This window comes from Lagopus muta, chromosome 2, assembly GCF_023343835.1.
Source record: "Lagopus muta isolate bLagMut1 chromosome 2, bLagMut1 primary, whole genome shotgun sequence".
Taxonomy (NCBI): Eukaryota; Metazoa; Chordata; class Aves; order Galliformes; family Phasianidae; genus Lagopus; species Lagopus muta.
In genome coordinates, this window is record NC_064434.1 from 63,349,251 (window position 1) to 63,376,280 (window position 27,030).

At 34.9% G+C, this 27,030-nt stretch overlaps 1 protein-coding gene across 7 annotated transcripts in view; it reads right to left on the bottom strand.

Annotated features, from left to right (window-relative positions):
• STXBP5 (syntaxin binding protein 5) overlaps positions 1-27,030 on the bottom strand; it is a 100,885-nt gene that overhangs the window by 41,760 nt on the left and 32,095 nt on the right. For all 7 annotated transcript variants that reach the window (XM_048935421.1, XM_048935419.1, XM_048935415.1 and 4 more), the window contains exons 5-10: positions 18,958-19,092; positions 17,754-17,817; positions 14,142-14,225; positions 8,324-8,447; positions 6,923-7,001; positions 789-943 (exon numbers count right to left, since the gene is read on the bottom strand). In XM_048935421.1, the coding sequence (XP_048791378.1) occupies positions 789-943; positions 6,923-7,001; positions 8,324-8,447; positions 14,142-14,225; positions 17,754-17,817; positions 18,958-19,092 (641 nt within the window). The remainder of the gene's footprint in view (positions 1-788; positions 944-6,922; positions 7,002-8,323; positions 8,448-14,141; positions 14,226-17,753; positions 17,818-18,957; positions 19,093-27,030) is intronic.

Below are 27,030 nucleotides of genomic sequence, written 5' to 3' on the forward strand. Positions count from 1 at the left end.
AAGGACCATGTAGATGAACTTGTATAAGCAAGAGAGACACAATTATCTAACAATAACATTTCTCCAACCTTGAATTGTTTTTCCTAACTCAACAATAATGAAATTAATCACATGCAGTAATGAGTGAAAGACAGATCACATAACATTAAAATAAGAAAATCAAAAGTTTTCAAAGTTTGGCTTGCTGTCTTTCAGAATGACCTCAAATTCCAAGCTATGGAGTTCTAAATACTTTGATGGAAATTGACAGCTAACAAGATAGGAATCAGAAATCATAGCACTAAAGTGAGACAGTTACCTAATCTATGACAAAAAAAACCCAATCCTCTTCTGCAGGAGAGAGATGGTAAGTTAGTAAAGAACATAATGCAAATATTGGAAAGAATAATACAGAAACTAAATTTAAGAATATTCCACAAATGATGAGCAAGATTTAGCATTGACTGGAAAGGTCTTACGTACACTAATATTGATGAACACATCTGCTGCAATAACTGCAGCTTAAAATTGCAATGATGCTATGTCTGCATATGCTTTAGTTTAAAGGAAAAGAAAAAAACACGTAATTAGCAATCAGTATTTATCTAGAAATAAAAGAAATTTTATTCTAAACTACTCCGACGCTGTGGAAAGAAAAACAGATCTCATATAATAGGGATATCAGATGTTGCTGCTGCACTCTGATTCCCAGAGGTAAAACAGAAAGGCAGTAATAAGGAATATTATGATGGGATAAAACTCCAGACAGAAGAGGTTGAAGTACTCAGAAAAATCTTCACAAAGCCTACCATTAGGATATGGTGTTTCACAGAGAGTTAGAAAATCAACAATAGAATAATCCATTTCTAGCACAGCAGTACTTTTCCCATGCATAACTGTTAAACAGGGTCTTCTTCCTACGGTATCGTATGACAAGCCTCCTGAGAGAATGATGAAAGGCTCCCTGGAATAAAACAGAGGTATATACCGTCAAACCAAGGTAACATGTAAATAAAAGAGATTGGTCAGTTTCTGAATTTTACTATAAGGTTATAAAGAGATATCGTTATGCAGAGATGCATTAAGAATAATGCAAAACTGCTCTCCCTGCAATAACAGCTCTCCACGCAATAAGAAGTGAGGGTATATTTCAAAATTTAAAAAGTTAGAGGCCTACTACAACCCCTGTCATTTTTAAGACATCTCTTCCAGGCTCTTTCCAGCCGCTCATTTAACTCATCCTAGCAACTGTTTGCTAAGATGAGTTCATTATTATTTTTGTTAAATCTTACACTGTATCTCTTCTATTGAACTGCAGTTTCAGATTTGCAAACAGCCACATTCATTCATAACATCAAATATTCCAGCAGGATCAGAATCCCAAGGATTTTACTTTTTGTATGGAATGACCATAAAGGTTGAAATCACAATAATTTCTCAAAAAGTGCAAAATGATTTCGCAGTCACAATAACGTGGCTACTTAGCAGAAGCAAGCAGCTGTTTGAAAAACTTCAAAGACCTTTTAAGAAGAACATAAATAAATGCCTTTACCTCTCATCACACATTCACTCTAGACATTTTATCTATTTTTCCCCTATCACTGCGCACTAAATTGACTGAACTATTTCTGTGTCAAGCTATACTTCAACTGTACTTGACTGACCAGAGAGAAGCAAAAAGATTTCCAGTGTTGATGGAAGAGGTTACAAGCTTCCCTTTGTTTATATATATATATAAGTTTTACATAAACTTAATATAAAATGTGTTCACATTTTTTCTAACATGCAATAATACACAATTTATTAAAATAAAATGAAGTACATATATTTATTTTATTAGTTTTTTCCTTCATTTCCTGTTTACTAAAAAACCACCAATGATTTTAATGTTTTTTGATTAAAATAGGGTATAATACCTTTTAAAGAGAAGAAGGACTACTTACAGGTACATAGATGCTTAAGAAATTACACTTAATTGACAACTTCAATTCTAGGATATATTTCTGAAAGAAAACCAGGCACTCGAAGGGTGCAATTCCTCACATGTACTTTTAAACACACTTAAGGGGAGCAGGAATCTTATCCTTTGTGTTTGTCTTAAGTGGAAAAAGTCAATATGCCAAGCTGGGGATTATTTGTGGGGAAAAAAGATATCCTGTTCTGCTGAGAAAGTGAGGCCATAGAGGTGTATTATGTTTCTGTGTTTCCCCATAGCACCATCTTTTCCATATCTAACTGGCTTTCGCTGGTGTTTCAAACAAGCGTGATAGATTTGGTATATTTTCTTTATAACTGTACATAAAGAGTTCTGTTTATGCACATGCTGGTCCTTATGATTTAAGGGCCTGGCTAAAATAGGCACTCTGGTTGCACTACTGAAGGCAAAGCAGGCTGGGACAGCTTTCATTTTTTCATTATTTTGCCACTTGTCTGATCTTTCAGAAAGCATTTTAACAGAAGAGTTAACAGGATCAAAGAGTTCTACGAACAGATCTCAAAGGAATGACCATAACTTTGACTATGGGCCCACTGATTTCAGGATCGCATCTCCATCATGAGCAGAAGTGAAAGCAGTAAGCAAAAGAATAAGGACAGTGCAAGCATTTTTCTTGAAACTTCAAGTGTTCGTTTCACCTCAGTTTTTCATATTGGAACCTCATACAATCTTTTACAATCACGTCCGTAAAGTAATTTCAAGAGGAAAAACTTTAAATTAACCAGATATTTTTCAGGGTGACAACAAAGAGACATCACTAGTGTGATGTGCTTGCAGTATCTCCTTTTACCGCAATGATTCACGGAAGTATTTTCTCTTCACAAAATGCTTTAGTTTTATTTTTAAATAGTGCCATCAGGACCATTTGCAGTAAGAACTGGATCTGTGGATTCACCTTGATCAACTAACAAAACCAAAGTGAAACATTCCAGTTTCTAAGTATCAGATATAAGAGTGAATACGACATGCCAGTTTCTGCTAGTTTTATTTCTCAAGTTAATCAAGTTGCTTTTGGCAGGCTTACTAAAGATTGTGTCACCATGAAGCAAGGAATGGAAGAGTTAAGAATGGATTACATGGGTTTTTCACAGATGAATCAAAAAAATCAAGTTGACTTTAGTCTGCCAGAAAAACTAACAGGTTTGTTTATGAACTTTACATATTTTCATGCAGCCACAGATTTATAATCAACACAAGCAGTACATCTTTGTATTAAATGCTTGAAGCATTGTCCTTCAGTTGTGATACGTATTAAAAGCACTATAAATAATATTTAATAAAAACATGATCTAAAAGAAAATAATTGTAATTTACATAATAGATAACTACATTTTACTTACCCCAAAGCATAGAAAATATTTAACAAGATGGAAAACATTTAACACAACAGACAGCTCTACAATGAATGGCTCTATAGCATTTCTAGAGGCTGATAATACAGAATCCTCTTTCAAAAAAATTTCTGCTTCAGCAGGAATGAAAGCAATAACATTAATTAATTCACATTAATTTGCACATCAGTTAAATATGTAGAATTTCTTGGGGAAAATCCTGCAAGACATCACTGTGCAAGGGGGAAACATTTCATGAAAAATAAAATTCAAAACCAACAGGATTAGATCTTGCCGTATCAAGACAACTAAAATCAGTAGCTCACAATCCTGGAACGATGTTTTTGCTCAGTTTTAGAGGTAAACTATTAAACTGTTAAACTGCAGTCACTTCAGGCAATCTGTATCAGTGTCAAATCATAAATCCATGACAATCAGTAATTTGGATTTAACATAACATTATATATAAATGGCATGCCACTGGTAACAGCTAGTGTACTTTTCAAAACATGGGTGAATGATCTTTGTTCTGCTCTTCTACTGTTTCTACACTCTGTCAAGAGGTTACTCTCTAATTGTAAAAGTGGAAAAGTCTGCAAGAATTCATTTAACTTGGAAGTCTTAAAAGTAGCAGTGAAAATAAATAAAAATAAATAAAATAAAAAAATAAATAAATTCGTGTTGGGAAGTGCGTTGTTTTCAAGCAACAAGTTCAGAACACAGAATCATACTATTCAAGCTAAATTCAACAACTTCTACTTATCTGATCACCTTTCATTATTCTTGTAACCTATGAATCCCAATTATATACATTTATCTTCCTTAAAAATGCTGTCAATTGCGACAACTACATGAACTATCAATAGAATGCCCTCTGTGATTATTTTTATGGGGATACTTACAAGCTGTAATTCCTATTAACAGAGCTTTTGTAGTGAAGAATAAGCTGTAGGAATTCTACCATAATTCTAATATCAAACAGAGTGAATATAATGAAGAACTGACTTTGGGGCATGGGAATTTAGTGTCAGGAAGCTCATGCGCTTTGCTGGATATGCTTTAGACAGAAAAGCACACAAAGTCATCTCAGAAAACTCAGAAGTTAGCCTATCTTAAGAACCATCACTTCAAAAATCAGAATATTTTGATAAATTTAATCAGCTGGATAATGATGATATTATATTCCACAATTGGAACATTTTGCCAGTTCACTCTAAGCGCACATCAAGAATTTGTCTTTTCAACTCCTGTCCCAGGTACAGAAGGATTCTTAATAGTAACCTTTCAACAGATAAATATTCTCTAAAAATAAAGCTACAGACATACTACTGTTGGAGGTTAAACAAAAGCTAGATTTTGGAGACCACAGACAGTATCTCCAGTGAAGTGGGAGAAGAAAAGAGACCCCCTCAGCTTGCCCTCCTGTTTCCTCCACTTCAGCTTCATGATATTGAGTGTGTAGGGGGGAAAAATGTTAGAGAAGGCATTAATAACAGCTGCAACAATAGAAAGGACAGTGTCTATAACTTCTAGTGTAGCCTGGAAAATCAGTTGCTTCTTCCTTCTGTGTAGTTCTGGACACCTTTTCTAGGAAAAAAAATGTTTATTAGAATTGAAAGCAATAAATAAAACAATTACAGGGAACATAACATGAATTGTTATCTACATGTAGTGATACTGAGACACAAAACCAGATCCTAGATCACTCTGGATAAGGGAAAAGCAGGTAAGAATGGATGGTAGAAAGATGTTTCATGTTGAGCACAGATAAAGCAAATGTGGAATATCTGCTGTTTTTCACAATACAGAAGTCACATGGAATAATTTAAGTACTCATTAAATTGCACTTCTTATTAGCTTATGTTTTTTTGTTTTGTTTTGTTTTCTGATGAATAGTTAGAGCAGACTGCTATAGAAGCAAAAGTATTTTCTTTCCGTACCTAAGTGCCTGTGTGACCTGGATAGGAACAAAGAGATTCTCTGCAGAACAGAACTAAAGCCACGAGCAATGAATGACAGTGCTTAAGCAAAAAATTACAATTGCATCATGTTTTCACCTAATCTATTTTCACTGATAAGGAGAAAGACTATAGAAACAGGAAGGACTGAAAGGCAGTTAGCCAAGCTTGAAAATTCTTGTGAGATTACAACTAGAACTGAGAACTCGAAGTGTGAACTCCAAACGTAAAAGCAATTGAAAAGATATTTCCAGTACATTACTTCCCCATCATAGGAAAAATGCTGTTATTCATGTATTTTGACTAAAGTTCTGGAAGAATATCAAAACACACGTGGTGCCATAGATTTAGAAGTCCACCAAAGATATTAAAGAGAAATGAAACTGCAATTCATCCAAACAGAATATTTTAATGCACACCAGAAGATGAGAGGTGAAGCAGAAAAAAGTCTACACTAGGAAAAAGTGGTCTCAGTGGACAACTACATATTCTAAAAAACTGTACTAGAGTAAATATCTGTTTAAAACAGTTTGGAAAGTCAACCAGGCTTTTGACTGCAAAAATTTTAATTCTCTGCAGTTGAGACTTTTTTAGGTTGCTCATATTATTACTTAAATCAACTTCTGATTGTTCACTTGAGAAAAATACATATACTTCAGAATACTTCTGCTGGCAAAATATGACTTTTCAACTGCTCATGGATATTCAAACATCTAAGCAGAAACCTTAAATTTCTCTCTTTTAGCAAATAAATTACCTCTCTTTTAGCAAATAAAATTACACACAAGTGTAATAAATAGTAAATAAAATTACACTGATAGTGTCTGCGTAGGTATACTGAAATATATCTGAAATCAGGTTTACATCAATTAATGATGTTCTATAGATCTGAATACCTGGAAATTAAACAAAACAGTACATAAAAAATACAAAAATTCAACATTTGTAAATAGCTAGGCAGTCTCCAAATATATTTTATCCTTATATTGCATCTTTTGCTCAATCATTTTAAAGCATTTTTCAACCATAAAGAAAAGAAATCCCATGCAGTTCATGAAATTCTTCAATCCTAATTGCAGTCTTGGTAACAAACCATGCTACTCAAGATACTGTATATTCCATCTGAGCCTTGTGTTGCATTTACTGCTTTGTTACATTTTCAATGTGCATAATTAAGCACAATTCACTGCATAAATTACTGTACTCTCCCAGAACAGCTCCATCAGTAACATTTTAGGAGAATGCGGGGAGAGGAATGTGTATTCAGAATTCAGAGCATCTGCAACAGGCCACTGTTTTTCCAAAGTTCAGCTTTTCAGGTCTCTGCATTTCTGTGCGTTCTGTGCTTTATCAGTCTTTTTTTTCCTTTAACAATAAATGTTCTCAGAAGACTGAGCAAAAATACCTAGGAGTTAGTTCTAATAACATAGAAGAAACATGTAAACAGTAAACCAGCAGTATCATCACCTAACTTTTATGTGCTGTGTTCACATTCATTCTGACAGTTTATTCAGTACTATCTGATACAACAATTTCAGCTATTTTTAACCGTAGCTCAGTGCCACCAGGATACACGTCCCAGCAACTGGGAAACAAAGGACATTGTTAGAGAGAATTTATTTTACGTATGTAAGCTTCATACAGAAAACAAGTCTTACCCAGCTCTAGTTGTTTTATATTCCACCTTAAGAATAGGCTTGCAGGGCTCTGGCTTCTTTCCATCCTTCAGCTGCTTTCCTAAAGAGATTTTTTTTTCTTATATTAATCTTACCACTCCATATCATGATGACAAATTATGAAATTCACTTTGCAACTTACAAAGTAGAACATTCATACAAACATATATTGAACACGTGGCAGTGATAGAATATGCCTTGAAATACCATAAAAAGATTGTTAAAACTGTCACATCACATGAAATATTTATATATATATACTTCATAGCTTTTGAGTGTTGTGAAACACAGGCTATCAAAAATATAATCCTCAAAGTAATTTTACAGTAATTTGAAATAGCAGAGTGATGTATCTCATGTCTACTGTTTTGCAATTAAAATTGCTCAGCTTAGAAGTTGAAGTTTATTATGAGCAATATCCTTAAGAGCTAACACTTGAGTTTGAAAATGAAGGGTCATTCTTTCTGTACTTGTCATTATTAGCAACTAAAGCTTCATATTTAATTTTTACAAACTCCATGGAAAATTTTAAGTATGGTGTAAATACACGAGTTCTAACTGCACACTAATAAAAGTTGATGCAACTGTAAAATTCTGCAGAAAACTTAATTTGCAGCCCAATACCAAAATAATATAGGATAACAAGGAAACTAAAAGCAAAAGCTTCTTTTCTCTACTCTGATCCTCAACCATTGTAGTAAGCAGGGACTTGCTGGAGTCTCAGACAAGTAAACCAGGATGCATAACTAACCTCAGAGATATCTCCACCACTGCATTCACACTTATGAGTCCTGAGGTAAACGAGCTGATAAAACATGACTTAAACACATACAACAAGCAGACCTCACATTTGCATACAATTTCTTTAAAGAGCAGAAGCATATTTCACAGCACAACACATAATGTTAACCTCTTAAACTAAAATTAACACAGAATTACCTGAGAAGTGTGAACAAATTACCAGATGCTAGTCTTACTCTGTTACAAATCTTTCAAAGAATTTCTATGGTGATACGTTTAATCGTGTAACAGATGCTTATTTATTTTTAGTAATGCACATTTTAAACAACATCTGGGATTGCAATGTTAAGCAAAAAAGAAACTTTTTCATATTTTGGAGAGCTAACTTCATGATCAATGTCACTGTGTAAAAGTCAACCTAAAGTTCAGAGATTCAGATATCCTTGCATTGATTTCAACTCCCATTTCACAAAAACTAAGTTTTGTGTAGGTGTTTGTTTTTTTTCATATGAAATCTATCAGAACTTGATATGACAAAAAATTTACTTTCACTGCAAAATTTAATACATGGCTTTTAAAATGCTTCCATTAAAGTTAAGATCTCGTTGGGTCCTAAGAGCTGTCAAGCATTTCCAAACTTACCATGTGGAGTGATTGTCTGGAATGGTTTGGTGGGAGATTTTACGTTCCATATGGTCAAAGTACCATCTGAGTGACTACAAATAAACTGTTTTCCTTCATGATGCCAAGCCACAGAGTGGATAGCCTATGCAAGAAAAAAGATAAAAAACAAAACCACATAAGACTAGTATTTTAGTATTATTTTGCCCTTGCTCCTTCCTTGATGACATAATGCCGCAAAACAAAATTAGAGAAAGTATTAATTAAATCATATTGCACTTAGTATATACTAAGATTTCAGTGCTACAGTAATTCTTTCAGACTTTCTCCATCATGTAAGCAGCCTTCATTGTAATAACATGTTTAAGTATTGAGCAAAATGCCCATACTAAGATCATCTTGATGAAATTATTAACTTAAAGCTTTACATATAATTTTGAGATTCCTATATGGATGTGCACAAGAGCAAACAGCAGCTGAAAACACAAGTAAAACAAGAATAACAAGAATTGAAGTAATGATCTATAAGATTTTTCAGAAGAAATTAAACATTTCAGCTTTAGATGATGAAAACAAAATATTAGCGTAAGCATTTTGATTCAGCAATTTTGAGGAAGCTACTAGTAAATTTTATCACAAATACAGAAATGTCTTTATGTAAATAAAATTAATAAAATTAAGAAGGGAACAATTAGCCACTGCGCATGAAACCCTACTGCAGAAAAACCTGATACAGTGAAACCTCCTTGCTGCCTTTACGTAAGCTCAGATAAAGCAAAGAGATTAACTGGTAAGATTAAATGATGGTTCCCATCTCTGCTTCCAGTATCTCTGCCAGTAGATGAAGACATTATGAAATTATGAAAATATATTTAGTTCTATTTAATTTTACTTATAGCATGAAAATATCAATAAACGATGAAAATTTCAAGCATTTCTCTATTACTCAAATGGCACAGAAAGAAGCATTACCTGCTAGAAACATGGAACTTTGATTCTGTTGAGAAAATTGATTTGCTTAATACTTATGGCAGAGGCAACACTGTAGGTAAACAGAAAGCCGGAGCTGAATAGGTGAACGCTAATATGCTGTACAATACCATCTTTTGGATGCATACCCTCAGTAGAGATTCTGTCTGTAACTGTTAGCAGGCCTTAGACTTACTCAATTTCCTACGTACATATGGATTTCCTCTGCAAGGAATCCTACCAACCAACAGAAGCACAGGCAGTAAATTACTTAGTAAAGAGCAAATCACAGAAGACAGATGTAAGATAGTTTCGCCTAAAGTGATTTTACAGAGATTAGATCATCACATTTCGTAATGTTATACAGAAGAACAAGATAGCTTCCAGCAACATGACTGGGAGAATCCAAAGACTCAATGAAAGACGAAAATGACTGCACTATATGAGCATGGAGTCTTCAATAAAAACTGATTCAATTGAAAATGGTAATAGGTCTGGATAGCTGCAGACTAAGTCTGGCATTTCTTACTCAAATTTAATCTTATTCCCTGTTTTGAGTGCAATCACTGTGGAAGACAGACACAGTATACGAATATCATATCTGCACATATTTAGCTTTGGAACTTATACATCTTATATGAATTTACTTAGAGACAAAATCTTGCTCATTCAGTCTGAGGCAAGAATTTAATTAGCAAATAAAAACAGAAATTATAAAAGAAATATAATGTAATCTTGAAAATAAAATTATTTACCAATAGAGTACCGAAGTCAGGGATTAGCATGTTTGAAATTATAGAGTATCTAAAGACAGCGTCTGAAAAATCTCTCTTTACTAGGAAGTTGTACAATATAATAAATAAAAATGATTCCTATATGGAGTCAATTACCACAGTGTAAGCCATTCTTGATGCATTTGTGCATTAATAGATCCTTAGAATCAACAGAGAGGCAATCTGTATAAAAGGAAGAATAACTGAGAAATGGAAACACTTTTCCTGAAAAAAGGTCGAGCTAAAGGGATCTATAACAATCTATTATTATGGAAATGGCATTAATGTTTATGAATGTTGGAGATTGAATAAACTGAGCACAGAGAAGAAAGAATTGCTAGCACAATTTCTGCAAGGAACTGATGAGATGGAAAGTATTCTAAAAATGAATAATGGTGCCTTGGTTCTAGGATTTCACTGACAAATTTTAAAGAACATCTGGTTAAATCTAATGATGCAGTTAACACATAATAGATACTTTACGTATTTTAGAAATAATTCAAATTATCTGGGCAGAGTGTGAAAAACTTTTGTACAGAGCACTCTTCTACTATTACACAACTCACAGCTTTTGCAAACCTGAAGAGCAATAGCAAGATATGAAACCTGAGAGAATTAGGACTGTTTAACCTGGAGAAGACAGAGAGGGATCTCATTAATGCTTATAAATATTTAAAGGATGGGAGACAAGAGGATGTGGCCAGGCTCTTTTTGGTGTTGTACAGCAACAGGACAAGGTGGCAACAGGCACAAACTGGAACATAAGAAATTACATCTGAACATGAGAAAAATCTTTACAGTGAGGGTAACAAGGCACTGGAACAAGATGTCCAGAGAGAGTCTCCTTCTATTGAGATATTGAAAACCTTCTTGGATGCTTTCCTGTCTAACTGTGTAAGGAACCTGCTTTAGCAGAGAGTTGGACTAGATGCTCTCCAGAGGTTCCTTCCAACCACTAAGACTCTGTGATCCTGTGTAACCAGCTGTAGCATAATCTCCAGCATCTCATGGAGCTCATTTTGATGCAACAGAATGTGCAAAACATGAAGACTGCACAGACATGCTTTGGTTTCTGACAAGTCATGTGTCAAGGTTGTGCTCCCCTCAATCAGTTTTTGTTTCATTTATTTTTAAATCCCACAGGCTAATTCAACATCTTTTTATTGCTCCAAAATAATCTCTTACAGTCATGTACAAGAAGATTGAACCTAAAAATAGTAGTCAGTAATACGCCCGTTGAGTTAATGCTATCAAAGCTTAATTTAAATCAGGACAAACAAAATACTTGAAGAACAGACTTACTGATAACTGAAACAAGTTATTTTAAAGGTTCCATTTCATTTTGTTGTTGTTGTTACAAACCAACTTACATTTGAGACATTTGTTTTACTTCTTTCATGACTGTAAATGTAGAAAGGGAAACATCTGCTTGATGAACTGTACTCCATAAAGAAAAAAACTGCTTAAAAACATGTCTCCAGTGTTTGGACATAAAAGACTTTAAAATGATGCAAAAATAATTCAGTCTTTTTTTCCAATAAGTTTGTCTAAAAGAAAAAAGAAGTGTGTTTGCAGGAAAGGCTAGCAGAAAACTTTCTTAGACAAGTTCCTTTAAAGCTGCAGTTTTATTGCATCACGTCTTCCAATTTCTGAATGTTACATTCATGCACTCTTACAAATTCTCTAAAGAGTTGTCTTTGTATTAGATTGTTACCAAAATGAAAAGTATATACATCTTATAGTTTAGGATGATAATAATTGTGATTAAAAAAAAAGATCAAGAATAAATTTTAACTAAATTCCCTGTTATAAATTGGAATATTACGTAGGGGACAATACTTTGACTACCAGCACTAACCATGATTTAAAGCTGCCTACTCCAACCATCGTTAAGCAGAAATATGGTTAAAACTGCATTCTGCAATGGTGGTGTTGTTACCCATCCCTTAAGCATTCCTTTCCTTGGAGTGAGTGCTCCTACTTTTGTGCTGCAATTATCAGGGTAGAGAGATGGGTAGGCATGCATTTTCAGACAAGAAAACATGGATGGCGTTCCAGTGACCTAGCATTTAGGCAATAAATTAACCTGCCATATGACAACATTGGAATTCGCTTCAAAGAGAGCCTCTTTAATTGTCAGAGAATTCTGAACAGAGCCAAACAGAAAGTTTAAAAGGCTGTAATAAGATTCAGGGCTTTTTTTCCCCATGGAAGTAGCACAGCTATTTTGCCACAAACCTCTGATCATGCAGGAAGGTTGGTATCATCGTTTGTGATTAGAATAAGATAGTCAAAGGATAGCATTTGGACCCCTGGACACTTGTGAAATTTTGAGTCAAAAAGTTTCATTAAAGATAGTGGTAGATTGCACTACCCCCAAAGTGTTTTTGAAGACTAATTTCAACTAAAAAGCAATAAGAGCAGAGAAAAGCAATCCAACAGCAGAGTTTTTAAATACCCTTCACAGTATAAATGTGTTCAACAGTCCCGTTTTTGACATCTGATGAAGTCTAGGCACCAATTAACACCCAGCTGCACTCAAAATATAGCAATGCTATGAAGTCCACACATTTCTCTTAGAAAAACACTGCACAGGTAGAGAGAAACCTGCTCCATTCCATGACAGAGGCACGTGTAACTGTGCTGCAGCACCAAGCTCTGCTGTAACTCCCAGCAACAACAAAGATCACAGCCTAGATGGAGCACAGGGATTTTTGAACAGGTGTAGACTTAGGCTTCACTTTCTCAGTGATGGGTGACTGAATTTAATTATAACTACACAATTAACTAATATTATCAGAAGCATACCTATTCTCAATAGGGTTAAAGACAGAAAAATATTTTCACAGTGCTAATATGCAAGCCTGATTGACCAAACATGTTCCCTCTGTGACACACTTTAGGAGCTTATTTTGCAGTTTAGTCAGGAAGAAGGAAGACTTCTCACAAGACAGCATTTCCTATGTATGAAGAAGCCACACACTAGGAAATTTCAAATATGCCAAGACTGAACAAATTTGCTCTTGCTTTCCTGATTGTCAGTTCCATATTCAAAAGAACTTTTATCAAGAAGCAATGATGCAGAGATACAAAAGTTGAAACTGTGCAAACTGCATCAAATCCAACTTCAAAAAGGGGCCATTATTCTATCTTTCTTTTAGAAGATCAGATTTATATAATTTGCCCACTGAAGAAATCATTTGTTATTCAACAGTGAACAGATGAGAACCAAGTGCACACATTAATTCTTTGTTCAAAGAGATATTTTTTCTTAAAGAGCAATCTAAACTCATAGGCCGCACTTCAACTTTTAAGAAAAATTTAAAGGGCCAATGAATTACTATTATTTTTTATTGCTGTTATTTTAATTAAGGCAATCATATCATACATTGATTCTCACTAATGAGAACTCATTAACCAAAGGATTTGACCTCAGGTACTTTATTACCTCACTGTCAGAGAAAAAAAATAACAAATATGGTAAGCAGATGTATTCATTTCGACATTCTCAAGTCAGAATCACAGAATGGCTTGGGTTGGAAGGAGCCTTAAAAACCAGCTAGTTCCAACCCTCTGCAGTGGACAGAGTTTCCACCCATGAGGTCAGGCTGCCCAGAGCCCCATTCACCCTGGCCTTGATGGCCTCCAGGAATGGGGCATCCACAGCTTCTCATCCAGAGCTCATGCCAATGCCTCATCACCCTCTTAGTGAAAGAAATTTAGTGGTTTCTTTTCCCTCCAATTTTCAGAATATGAGAGAAGTTCCAAATTACAACAATTGCTAAGTCATTTTATTTCAACTGAAGACTCAGGCAGTTAATGTAGGTGAAAGTCACACTCTTTCAACCAAAGAGAAAAGAGCTGGAAGGTTCACCCCCTTAGAAATTGGCAGAGAAATTCCACCATTCATTACAACAAACTTCAGACAGCAAACACTTCTTCAGAGAGAAGATTCCCATGTCTCTTATAGAGAACGCTTCAAGTTTTCACCATTTCAAAGAGACCTATATTTATTAAATCACTGGCAAGAGAAGAATTGTTATCCTTAGAACTGTGGATAATGTTCTATTAACATGTAATACAGACAAAAATATTACCTCATCATGTGTGTATCTGTAATCAGCCTTCTTTGACTTCAGATCCCATAATACCACTGTTCCAGACTCAAAGCCAATCAGAAGCTGCAATAGTAAGCAAAAATATTGCCGTTATAGGGATGAGCAAAGTGCCATTTACATAGCCTGCAGATCTTGTCCCAAAGAGATGAAGAATAACACTAGCTGAAGTAACTACAAAGTGATTATTATGACAGAAATTAGTGACAAGCTGTGACAAGCTGACTTCAATATTTGAGATTTACCTTGTGCTGGATTTCACTCTCCCAAATTTTCAGTTAATGCAATGCTAATATAACTAAAATTCATTCAACATTAGGAAAGAAAAAGGTATTTATCTTCCAAATAGTCCTTGGAAATCCCTTTGAGTTCCAGAACGCACAACATTAAGCTCCTTCCTAACTGTACGCCTTTCAGAATGAAAACCAGGGTTTAAAGGTGAACATTTTCTTCGCTAATGTATGTCTTCCTCAGTGGAACGTGTTCCTCAGTGGAATTTCTTATTCTTAGATTTGCTGGAAGAACACATTGTCCTTCCTGAAGCTCTAGGTAATGGTTCATTGTCTCTAAGACAAAACATTACTATAAACTTTCTCCAGCTGTTAATCAAAATAGAGATATTTGTCTAAAGAAAGAGATAATTGGCTAAAGAAACAAAAAGAATTTTAGTTTTTGAGAGGAAAGTTAGAGAGAAATTAAAGGGAATCATCTTTTTCAAGAAGCAAAACTAAGCCATTTCTGCAAGGAACAAAGATTCAAATTGCTCATAATAACTGCTCTAACAAGCTGAGCATCTAAGTGTTTTGCTTTCCTATCTTAAGTGGCACTTCTCATAATGAAAACAAACCAAGGCCAAAATAAGGCAGTAGCAACAGACTAGGCACTCATGATATAGTAGAAGAATGTAATGCAGCTTGCTATTACGTAGTAGCTGGATCTACTCTGAGAGCCTATCTTTCCAACAATATTGTTAAAGTAGTTCCAAGCATCAAGCAGAAGGCCTTCAATTCAACCTTTTTTTCCCTCAGCATGGACATATAGGAATTGAATAAAGTCTGCAGATGTATTTGGTATTCAATAAACTTATGCGTGCAGAGGTGCCCATTGGAGCGCCCTTCATAGTATAAGAAAACACTGTCTTCCCAATACACGCCGTTGTTGTTACAGAGATCTACATCAATATGGTTTATTGCTGTACCTAGATATTTTACATGGATAATTTTTTCAGTATTAAGATTTTCAAAGTTGGCAATCCTTTGCAAAAAGAAAGTAACAGAGAACCTGTGTGTATCCTGTATCTAGTGAGCAGGGAAGTAATCCTGCCCCTGTACTCAGCTTTAGTGAGGCCCCACCTCAAGTACTGCGTTCACTTTTGGGCACCTCAGTACAGAAAGGACATTGAGGTGCTGCAGCAGGTCCAAAGAAGGGCAACAAGGCTTGTGAAGGGCTTGGAGAATATGCCCTACAAGGAGAGACTGAAGGAACTGGGGCTGTATAGTCTGGGGAAAAGGAGGCTGAAGGGAGACCTTATTGCTCTCTTCCAGTATCTGAAAGGTGCTTACAGCGAGAACGGGGTTGGTCTCTTATTACTGGTGACAGGATGAGGGGAAATGGCCTCAAGCTGCACCAGGGCAAGTTTAGGTTTTAAAAGTTTTAAGAAATGAGTACACAGGATGTTCTTGCAACTACACAGGCACTATATTTTTAGGGATACTTTTCATATTAGAAAGAGGACAGTAAGGTCATTCTAAAAGACTGCCCTACATTTTGATTGCTAAAACAATATGCCTTTAACATTAATTGACAATATTTAAGCATTAAAATGCGGAGACAATACACCAAACTAAATAGATCACTAGTCTTCCCTAAAGTTACCATAGTTTCATTACTTTCATGTTCTATGGTCCATTATTCTAGAATGTGATTCAGACCTAACCCTGCAGAGAAACCCAGTAGCTACACATTCTTTCTTTAATGAGTTTCAGCTGAATGGAAAAGCTGTACTCATGAAATTCTTTTTGCAGCTAATCTGTGTGCATCTAGGTTAGAAGCTTACAACTACTATTCAAACCACTGTTGAGACAATACCATCACTGCCTTATGTCTTCAGTTTTATCCACTGTGAACTTGTCAAACCAACAGAAAATAAGCAGAAAAATAGTATTTCTACTGCACACATGGAACAGGAGAAAGAAAGTATTTTCAGTTTCTCATTCAAGGTTCTTCACAATTGCGAGTTCAACATGCTTTGATATATCTGAGCCATTACACTGACAGAAATAGACATTCAGAAATTAATTCCTCCATACATTCAATCACTTCTGCCTGAATACTCCAGAGGGCAGTCATTAATCAATTTGTTTCAAGTGGCATCAAGGTCTCTGTGGAATATCTGGCTAAATTATAACCATACTCCTGTCATGGGCCAAGCACTTTTGGAAGAGATGTGTACTGACTACTTTTCAAATTCCTCTGGCAAATTCTACTTAACTCCCATTGTGAAAGTTAAGGAAAACCCTTCCTGTTTACTCTTCAGTGTGGACCAAAGGACCCAAGCAGAATTTGCAGTTTGATTTGCTAAATAATTATATGAGCCAGAAAAGCTAAACAAGCCCCAGATCCTTCAAAGAATAGAAGAGCCATATGATCCCTTCCCTCCTATGACTTAGAGAAGATGTCTGACGGCTGAAGCACAGACTCAGTCTTGCAATCATGACTGAAGTACAAACTGAATTACAGAATAGTATATATTTCTGTCTGCGCTTGATCATGTATAAGTGATTCTATAACATGCAACAACACTACAGAAATAAGGCACCTGGGAAATAGATAAGACGAAAATAGAGAACATATTCTAGCACAAATGGAAGCATAACTTTATACAGACTCCTGAGAATTTCCAAGAATTTAATTGTTTTCTAGCACAACTGTCTCCTCCCAGTGTAAACAAAGAAACAGTAGAACAGGCTTTGGCTACACAGCCAATAAAGCACTGAATTAACATGTCTTGCAAAACCTTTCTCTATAAAGAAAGTGCGGTACCACAGTAATTGCCGCTGCACAGAAAATAAGAGTTTAAGTCTAATCTCCTTGCCTTCTCTTTTATTTAATTCATGAAGCCTTCATTGTGAACTTAAGTTATCCATGTCATTTTTGTGTGATCCCTGTAAGAGATCTCCCAGAGAAAAGAATAATACCTGAAGTTTTATTCTAGTAACTCAGAAGGAACTTCTGCATTTAGGTTACAGGTTTGTTTAGTAACATTTAGGTTTTAGTTTGTTTAGTAACATTTTAATTTTTACCAAAATAAGTAACATACCTTGCTTTTGATTTCAAGCATTTTTTCAATTAAACATTTTCAGCTTTTTTTTCCAACATTTCTGATTACAGGATGCATTCAACTATTCTAGTAATACTTCCTACAGTCGTATCTGCATCTTGTTTCATGCTATTTTCAAAGCTTTTCTTCATGTTTCCAATATGGTCCTCAGCTAAGGAATCCTTTCTTTTTAAAGAAGTGGTATTCACATTTGAGAAAAAAAAAAAATCGTACTTAAAAAACAGTTTATTGAATAGTCTACAATTATACCCTACCTTTCCTTCATCCATTGGATTGTCACTAATGTGGACAATAGGACCTGGGTGAGATTTGGATGACCTAAACAATAAACAAATCCAATTAAAAGAAAAGAAATACCTGTCCAAAATAGCATTTCATAAGATAATTACAAGCAATATAAAAAAAGTATATATTTATGCACTCTCACAGCAAAACAAGATTACCCTACTACGCTAATTAATCCTAAAAAAGCCTCTTGAAGTTGAGCATGGAAAACATCGTATTACTTAAAAAACAAAAACATCAGTAGTGTTTCATACAATATGCACTCTATCTGCCTCTTTTCTTCAAAAACTGGAATACAGCTGACTTCCATCCTGTTGTATTTCTGCATTCTCACAGGAGATTATCTAAACACAACCTATCTCCAAAAACAATAGTTATTACAGGCAAAACTAAACCCACCCTATTATTTCTATAAAGCTTTGCTTCCTTTAACCCTAATTATCTGAAAAGCTACATTTTTGTTTTCCTCTTTCTTCCACTTCGAACATTTGAAGACAAGAGAATATAATACAGTTTCATGTAACATTTTCATTTTTCCATTTTCATTAATTCCTCACTGAAAAAAATAAAAAAATAAAAGCTATTTCTTGAACTTAGTATATTTATATCCCTATAATTGCTGTAAAAAATTATACTTTTTTCCTGGAATAGGCTTATTTAAATTTATATTTTAAATGAGTAACGTCAGAATACACATTTTTTACACTGTAGAAGATATTATAAGGATTACTAAAGCTAATTATTCCTGAAGACATGCTGATGTTTTACAGAGTTCTGGGCATCACAGCTTGAAGTCAAACCAGAAATAGTTTTCACAAATATAAAAACAAATCTGCATATGGACTTATCTTTCCCTCTAACTGCAGAAAGTGACTTGCACAGCCTAATATAAGCCACAACATATTTTTCCTAATGCTTTAATAATTGTAGATTTTTATGTCTATTCCAGGCATTGTGGTAAGAGCATTACAGGCTTAATGTTAATGTTTATGTTAACATTATCACTTCACTTTCATGAGAATAGAAGTTATTTACATGTTTATGTACTTTGTCCACATACTTGATGTGCTGAGAATAATATTAAGTATGAATATAATTTCTGCATCTGATATTAACAACGTTTAGGACACTTCTGTTCTCTCCCCTCAATAGATAATTCTTGATTACACTCACAGTTCAATGGCTTTATTCCACATGATGACATAGCCTGAGAGAGTAAATGATTCCACATTGACGATGTGAATGTTTCCTCTTTCAGTGCCCACATATAGCCATTTACTTTGGAAAGGCAGATGACAAAATGTTATCCTGAAAAAGAACACCACCAGAAAAAGGATTAGAAGTCTTAATAAATCCTGCATTTCAAGTTCTACATTTCCAAAGGGTAGAAGAAATGCAGCAAACAATATGCAGGTAGAGAAAATTAGTAAAACCAGTACGCGGTGAAAGAGATTCTCAGACAATGTAAAACTTAGAAAAAACACCAAATATAAACCAAAATATTCTAAGACTGCTAAGTCATTCAGATATAAATCACACAGCCGCCTTTGAAAATTATCACATTGAATGTTATTCCTCAAGATTGCTGTCATTTTAAACTTAGAATACAACACTCCTATGTTACAATCCACAAATTTCCCTTCAGAATCCATCGAATTCCAGGTTTTGAAGAACAGAGGATTTTTAGAATTAATCCACTACTGTTTAAGCTGGTTTTGAGTGAGGAAACAGAGAAAAAATAGAAGCTAATAAATGCATGCTTAAATGCGAGCCAAAGCATTCCACAAAGAGCAAACCTGAAAAAAAGAACAACATGAAACCTAAGCAATAGTAAAAGTTATTTAAAAATTAGTTTAACGTTGGTGATATCATTTGACTTAAATCACATTTCCATTTCCTGCCTTGTATTTCTTATTTCTTTCCTCTGTTGATAGATGGAAATAACTGAACAAAATCCATATCCTAATTGCTATCAACACCAGCAAGTAACATTTTTTTTTTTTTTTTTTTTTTTTTAAACAGTATCTCCAGTGAAAATGTTATTATTTTAAAGTTTGGTTATTTCTGGCTACTGGAATCCTGTTTATTTTTTACATTGTTGTCAAAATTGATACAGCAATGAAGTCTGCTTAGAATTGCAGATTCTAAAGTATTTGAGTTTTCTACATAACAGAAATATAGAAATTACAGTCTAAAAATTTTCTAGATGATGTTTTAGAATTTACCGTTATCTGATATGGTCCAATACATAAAACAACTCAAACTACTTGTGCTATAAAACTAGGGTGTTTAAAAATGTTTCGATGATAAGGTACAATACTTATGAAATGGAAATTTGTTCTGTCAACTCTAATCCTTAGCTTTACAGATTTATTCTTATTTTCTCCCAGTTGGACTCCCTTCTTGTCAAATGCATGCATCATTTCACAATCCTGTTAATAATTATTTATGCAAAGTACAGCATTAGATGTTCTATATACTTATTTAACTTCAGCACAAAAGCAAATGCTGAAAGCAGCAATGGAAAAGTCTACTAACAGTTGAAGAGATGTAATTTTGTATTACAGACTTCAGACATTATAGCTTTTATTGTAATGTTACCTGGATCTTTTTTATATCACTAATAGACTTCTAACTTGGAAATATTGTTTGCTCAGGCAAAACTTCAGTTTACCCATTTTCAAAGTTTTTGATTCTTTATGTTTTAATATTTAAGCACAAAGGTTGCACTAGCATTCTGCACTGATGTTTTACAGAAAAAAGGACTACATACAAGATTTTAAGTGCTTCAACTCAGTAAACCTGCAAACATAACATTTTTACTATAGATAATAATTTACAAGCACTGCTGCTTAAACACTTGAATACAATCAACTTGCTTGAAGGACAAAAATGATTTTATTTGAAGTTAAATCATATAGATGCACACCTATTAGACAGGACTCCCAAATACTGCTGTCCAGTAACATATTCTCCCACTATGAACAGGTAATGGGGTAGAAGAAGACAGGCAGCATGAGAAAAGGGGGAGAAAGAAACCCTCAGCAATTTGTAATGCTATAGCTTTTTTTTTTTTTTTTTTTTTTTTTTTTTTTTTGCCAGGATTCCATCTGCCAGAAGAAGCTGGCAGCCACATCAGCTGGATCTAAAACTGTGGTCTAGCAGCCAGAAAGAATATTCAGGAGTAGGGCCATGAGTATATCTGTATTGATTTGTAAGTTAATATTACCACCTATAGGAGTCCAGCACTCATAAAAAAATGAATCTATTTTGTGTCATTTAAAGGTGGACCAAAATATAAGTTGAGGCAGCAACTTTGATTACTATAGCAAAACAGCAACAACTGAAGGAAAAAGTGCTCATCTCAATGCTTTTAATGCCTTTATGGAATAGTTCTAGGTTATACAGCTGCATTCAATTTACTGTCTTCTCTGTGCAGCAGAGATTAGTTTTGTCAACAGTTATCAAGCAGTGAAATGCTTCCACACCAAGAGTAAATTACATTTGACCAAGTAGCTTTACGAAACATTTACAAAATCTCTAAGTTGGGAGCTTGACAAGATTTCAGAATTGTATGTACAGGTATATACAAAGCAGTGTTCCTAGTCTTATCCTTCCAAATGTGCTTTTACCACCCTTCTATAATCAGTCTTGTATGATGTCTATATAACTATAAAATATTCCTTTAGAATTTTCATGGTTTACAGAAATGATGGCTAGCTAAATCCAAAAGGATTTAGGATCATGCCAATCGTGCCATGATCACTGTTTCACAGAATCGATGAATGGTTTGGGTTAGAAGGGACCATCTAAGATCATCTAGCTCCAACCCCCCAGTATAGACAAGGATTTCATCCCTAATGTAATACATGCTTGCTCCACTTGCAAGTAAGTTCACTTGCTATTTATTTTCAATTTCAGAAAATCTATTACATTTTCATCTACTTAAATAGATTAATTTCAGAAAACAGCATTTATTTCCACATTCCACTTACAGAATTACATCACAATCCACATACCGAGGTTCTTTTTCAGTGACTAAGACTTCACTTAAGACACTACTTTCAAATCAGCCTATGTCAGAAATTTTATCACCCTTTTACAAAAATGAATTTCAGAGAAGCTATAGCTCTCTTCACCAGTGAAATCACACTAGCACGTCAGTATACAATGTAACATTCAGTGACCCAGCTTGTTTTATTTAAAATTGGAATTGGGGTTAAAAGAAGTACAAACTTGTTGGAGGGTGCAAAAATAAGTCCAAAGGCTTTCTTGGTAGTTAGGTAGCTCTCTCCTGGCCTAGGGCATCATGTATTTGTTTCTTAAGACTACGGACTTTCCTTCAGATACCTATTTCTCTGCCAAATTATACTCTGTAGCTAATACATGAAGATCTATGAAAGTATGAATTGCCATACCATGTGTACCATACATTTCTTACATTCAAGCCTTCTTACCCTTCCCTTCCTACCCCACCTCCAATCCCCAAAAACCCAACAAACAATGGCTGGACTGAAAGCATCACAGATACACTGAACTCAAGGAACATTTCTTGCCAAGCTTTTTCTAGCATACAAATCCCAACTGCCTGACAGCAATCAGTCAAGAGCAGAGTATCAGACATTTTCTTTCCTGCATCAAACCGCTTTGACAAAAAACACCAGGAGCGAGGCATCCATTAAAAGAACAGACCAGTTTTGTGCTTCTGAAGAAACACCTTAAGTGGGACTATGTGAGCAAGTGATGACAGAAAGCGAGCTTTTGCAGGCAGTTCTTCCATGGCACAACAAATTCATCATATTATCTCCCCAGAAATTTCAGTTACCTTATTAAGAACAATACATTTTGTGACACTGATGGCATAATGCAAGTATTGTGCACAGTACTTTATTCCACATATTTTGCTTCTCGATCCCTGTGCAAATAAAGAAGTCCCTTTATAGAAGAAAGCAATGTTTCCAATAGATTTTTTTTATTTTAAATTCTACAATATGATTTTAATGTATGCTGATGTTATTGCTAAAATGAGGTACTGTTATGCAACCCCAAAACATAGTGGGCATAGTTCTAAAGCAGCTGTACTTCTCCAAAAGCACAAATTCTTCCTCCTCATTGCGTACACACTCACAATGCCACTTCTCCATCTTACCCCTAAAAAAACCCAAACACAACAACTACAGAAGCCAAGAAAAAGTTTAACTGTGAAACACATTTGTCAGAGTTTGACCAGTAGTTCCTAGGAAAATGATTATATACAGAAAATCCAGTGTTACATTAGCAGTAGAAAATATTGATAGAAGTCCTAAACTTGCAAAAAAAAAAAAAAAGTATTTTTTTAACTGTACTTTTAATATAATTTGTGCTACTGCTTATGGGAAAGTATTAGAAATGATACAGAAATGATAGACATCTTTAACTAGCCATTTGGAAATCTACTGAAAAGATTTTCTTTCTTTACTGCAGACCATGTCTTTTCCAATATCTGTTCAAATTAGTTAAGAAAAATCTCGATTGTGGTTGTGTCACAACATACATCAAATCATAATTATAGCAAATTATAGTATTCCCGAGTGGAATTTAATTATGGAAAATTCAAAGAATAAAGTTTATTACACTAATATGTAAGAAGGCTAGTTGTTCCAATTAAGGGAAATATTAAGTAAAAAAAGATGGACCATTATCTTGAGTGTATTATTATGACAACAAACAGCCTTCTAAATTAATCTTTACCTTCCTTTAGTCTACTGCAGTATGAAGTATTATGTTCTTCAGAATTTTGCACAGCTTTAACAAAGCACAGCATCAAATGCTTAGATGAATGACAAACACTGGTAACAGGTTTCCTTTTTAAGTAATTAAAACTACTTCTAGAACCTCACATTATCATTATATGTCCGTAGTTACTGTAGTTACATTAGCTGATCAAATCATTACCAGAGATGCAAAGAGCAATGTTAACCTACCAAAGTTGCCTTCTGCATACTTATGACTTTCTTCAAGCTTTCACATGTAGAATAGCCACCATATAAAACAGCAAAACTTAAAAGTTTGAAGTCCTATGTTAGACTAGATTCCATATCCATGGACCCCATTTCAAGTCTTCAAACGGCACAAAGTCAAAAGCCATTCTGATGGAACAAAGCAGCAGCTGTGTTTTTCCCATACTGCTGTAAACGAGCTACTTCCAAATTACTGGTAACAGCAACAACTTAAAATATCTACTTGTATGAAGAAAAGGCCTGAAGAGGCAGGAGGCACATGCAGAGAAAGTCTTCTTCAATGCCTCCCAAAACTGTCTCTAGAAAGGCCATATGGATAAAGGCAGTATATCATACAAACTGGACCAGCTACTTAAACTCCATCTGCATTCCATAACAACATTCTAAATGATGCTTCTCCAAATATGATCACTTGAAGAACTGCCTCTAAGGCACTGAAAAGAATTTATGTTCAACATCTGAGTTCTAGCATACATTAGTGGTAACAAAACGTGGTATTGGGAAGGCAAGAGCTGAGAACAGAAACAAAATGGAGCACTGCCATCACTGATGCAACAAATACCAGGGCCATCTGAACATTATTCCAGTTCCCAGGTTTTGTGGTGTTTTTTTTTTGGTTGTTTTGTTTTGATGTTCTAGTTGGTTTTTTTAATTGTTTGTTTTTACAAAATATAATATCCCTAATACATTCTACTTTCTATATGTTTATATACAAAGAGAAAAAGGCTGACTCACTGTTTGTAATGTTGTAATGACAAAAGACCGACTCAAGTTTGCCTTCTCATAATTTTCCAATACTGAAGAAATTCACACCAAACACTAAGGATTTGAGGAACCCAGCCACTTATAAAATCCCCTGAAGTAGATTCCTGTCAGACATCTTTTAGGACTCAAGGAATAACCACCACCCTTTGACATCAGAAGACACTCAAGTAGCTTGCTCTAATATAAGTAGAATCACAGAAGCCTTAGAGTTGGAAGGGACTTTTAAAGACTATCTAGTCCAACTCCCCAGCATGAACAGGGATCATTGCAGAGCTAAACCAGACTGCCCAGGGCTTGATCTGGCCTTGCCTTAAGTAGTTGAGGCTGAATGTTTGGTCTTGCAAGTTATGTAGCAGGACTTAACAAATGTCGACAGATGTAAATTTCCCATAGGAGACAGACAAATCATGATCATTACTAATGTGGAAAGCCTGCCATATGAGAAGGCTTAAAGACCTAGAGATTGATTTATGCCCATGAATGTGACAGTTGGTCATTATGTGGCTCATAGCTCTGTAAAAATCATTAATGTACAGAGAAAACAACTAATCAGACAATAGAGACAGGTTTCACAGTAATCTGAAATCCCAGGGCAGTAGAACTCTGCACTTCAGTTCTCTCTCAATACCAAATGCAGCAGCAGGAAACATGCAATTGTATCTCAATTGCAAGTTGGGACTCAGAGTGCATCATACAGCTTCAACAAAAAAAAATTTAAAGGAATCAAATCTTGCATGAGTGAAGTACTCACTTCAGCAGCAGATCAAGAGTACTGAAAACCCTTTTCTCTTGCTAACTAACCAAAACAAAATAGAACTCCTAAATATGCTGCCTAGTCAATCACCATTGAATAACATTTTCAAGACAACAGGGGAAAAGTATTATATGAAATTATAAAGGCAAATAGATCAGATTACTTCATTTTGATCTTCAAAAATAAGCTATTTTTCAACATAAGAAGATAGCTACGTGCCATATGTTAAAGGTGTACTCAGTGTATTACTGATTTTACAAAAACAGAAGTATCATTTGGATACATGCCTGTTCTTTGTTATACCATAATCCCACCCCAAAACACAGAGTAAAGTGGGGAAAAAAGAGCTCACTAAATAAAAGTTAAAAATGAAACAGTAGAATTGGTACACAAAAAAAGAGAAACGAGAAGTCGATGATCATCAGCTCTCAAAGCAAAAAATAAGATATTCTGTATGTACTTCTATTATCCACAAAGTGGCAGAATTGGTTAGCTTATAAATTCAGTTATGTGGAAGGAGGAAGAAGTCTCCTTGCAACAAATGCCTGCTAATATGTAGTGTGGGTAGATTTACAGAATCTAACAAAGTGAGGTATATGTCATAAAAGTCAAAAATCCTATGTGCTAGCAAAAAGTAAATACAAGGGGATTTATTTCTCCCCACACCCTGCAGGGTTTGTGTTTGAAATACAATGCTCACATTGCCGTTGATAGCAGGGTATAAAACCAACAGTACTTAAAACAACTTTGTAACTCCAAATTGTGCACTTTCATGCTGAGGAAGACTATTTAAATCCCACAGCATAAGAGTCGACATATTAAAAATTAAACTGCTATCAATGCATTCAGTGATCAATATGCAAAGCACCAGTACACAAAACACTTGATTCTATTTTTACACTATGGTTCTTGTTTTTGTCTTCAGGCTATGTTACAAAGCAAGTAAAACATTCATTTTGGCAATAAGACAGAATCACAACCATCTCAGAAAAGATGCAAGTCTTTAATCACAAGTTTTCCATTTTCTACATAAAGCTGAGGTATTTTCAAGTCTATTCAAGTGACAGAAACTGCACTGTCATTCACTGAAAAAATACCCTAGCAAACAAAACCTAGTTCACACAGTAAACCACATATTTAGCAAAGAGGTACAAAGATACTAATTTGTATAGTAAGTCACGCAAACACAAACCCCACGTATATATCATTTTGCATGCTTTATCAGGCCCCTACACACTGCTCCTCTCTCCTTCCCACAGTTAAGGAGCAGTTAAGACCAAGCTTGTCATTACATTGGTTTAATATCTTCTAACTTCTGTTTAGTAACTAGAACATGGAGCAGCTGCGAAACCCACACAAATGCGACAAGAACAAAAGGCTAGAAAACTTGCAAAACTAGCTTGTTTTGTACTGCGCTTCTGACATCTGCCATTAATTTCAACAGATTTGTTATACATTAACACGTTCACCAGTCACCAGGTCATAAAAGACTTGTTTTAAATTATTCACTATCAGTGGTACTAGAGGCAGTAAATGGCTATGTGTCTATCAAATTACCAAATCTTTTTGATAGTTGATGAAAGACTCAACATTAGCCGGCAACGTGAGCTTGCAGCCCAGGCGGCCAATTGTATCCTGGATTGCATCAAGAGAAGCGTTACCAGCAGGTAAAAGGAGGTGATTCTGCCCCTCTACTCTGCTCTCATGAAACTCCATGTGGAGTACTGT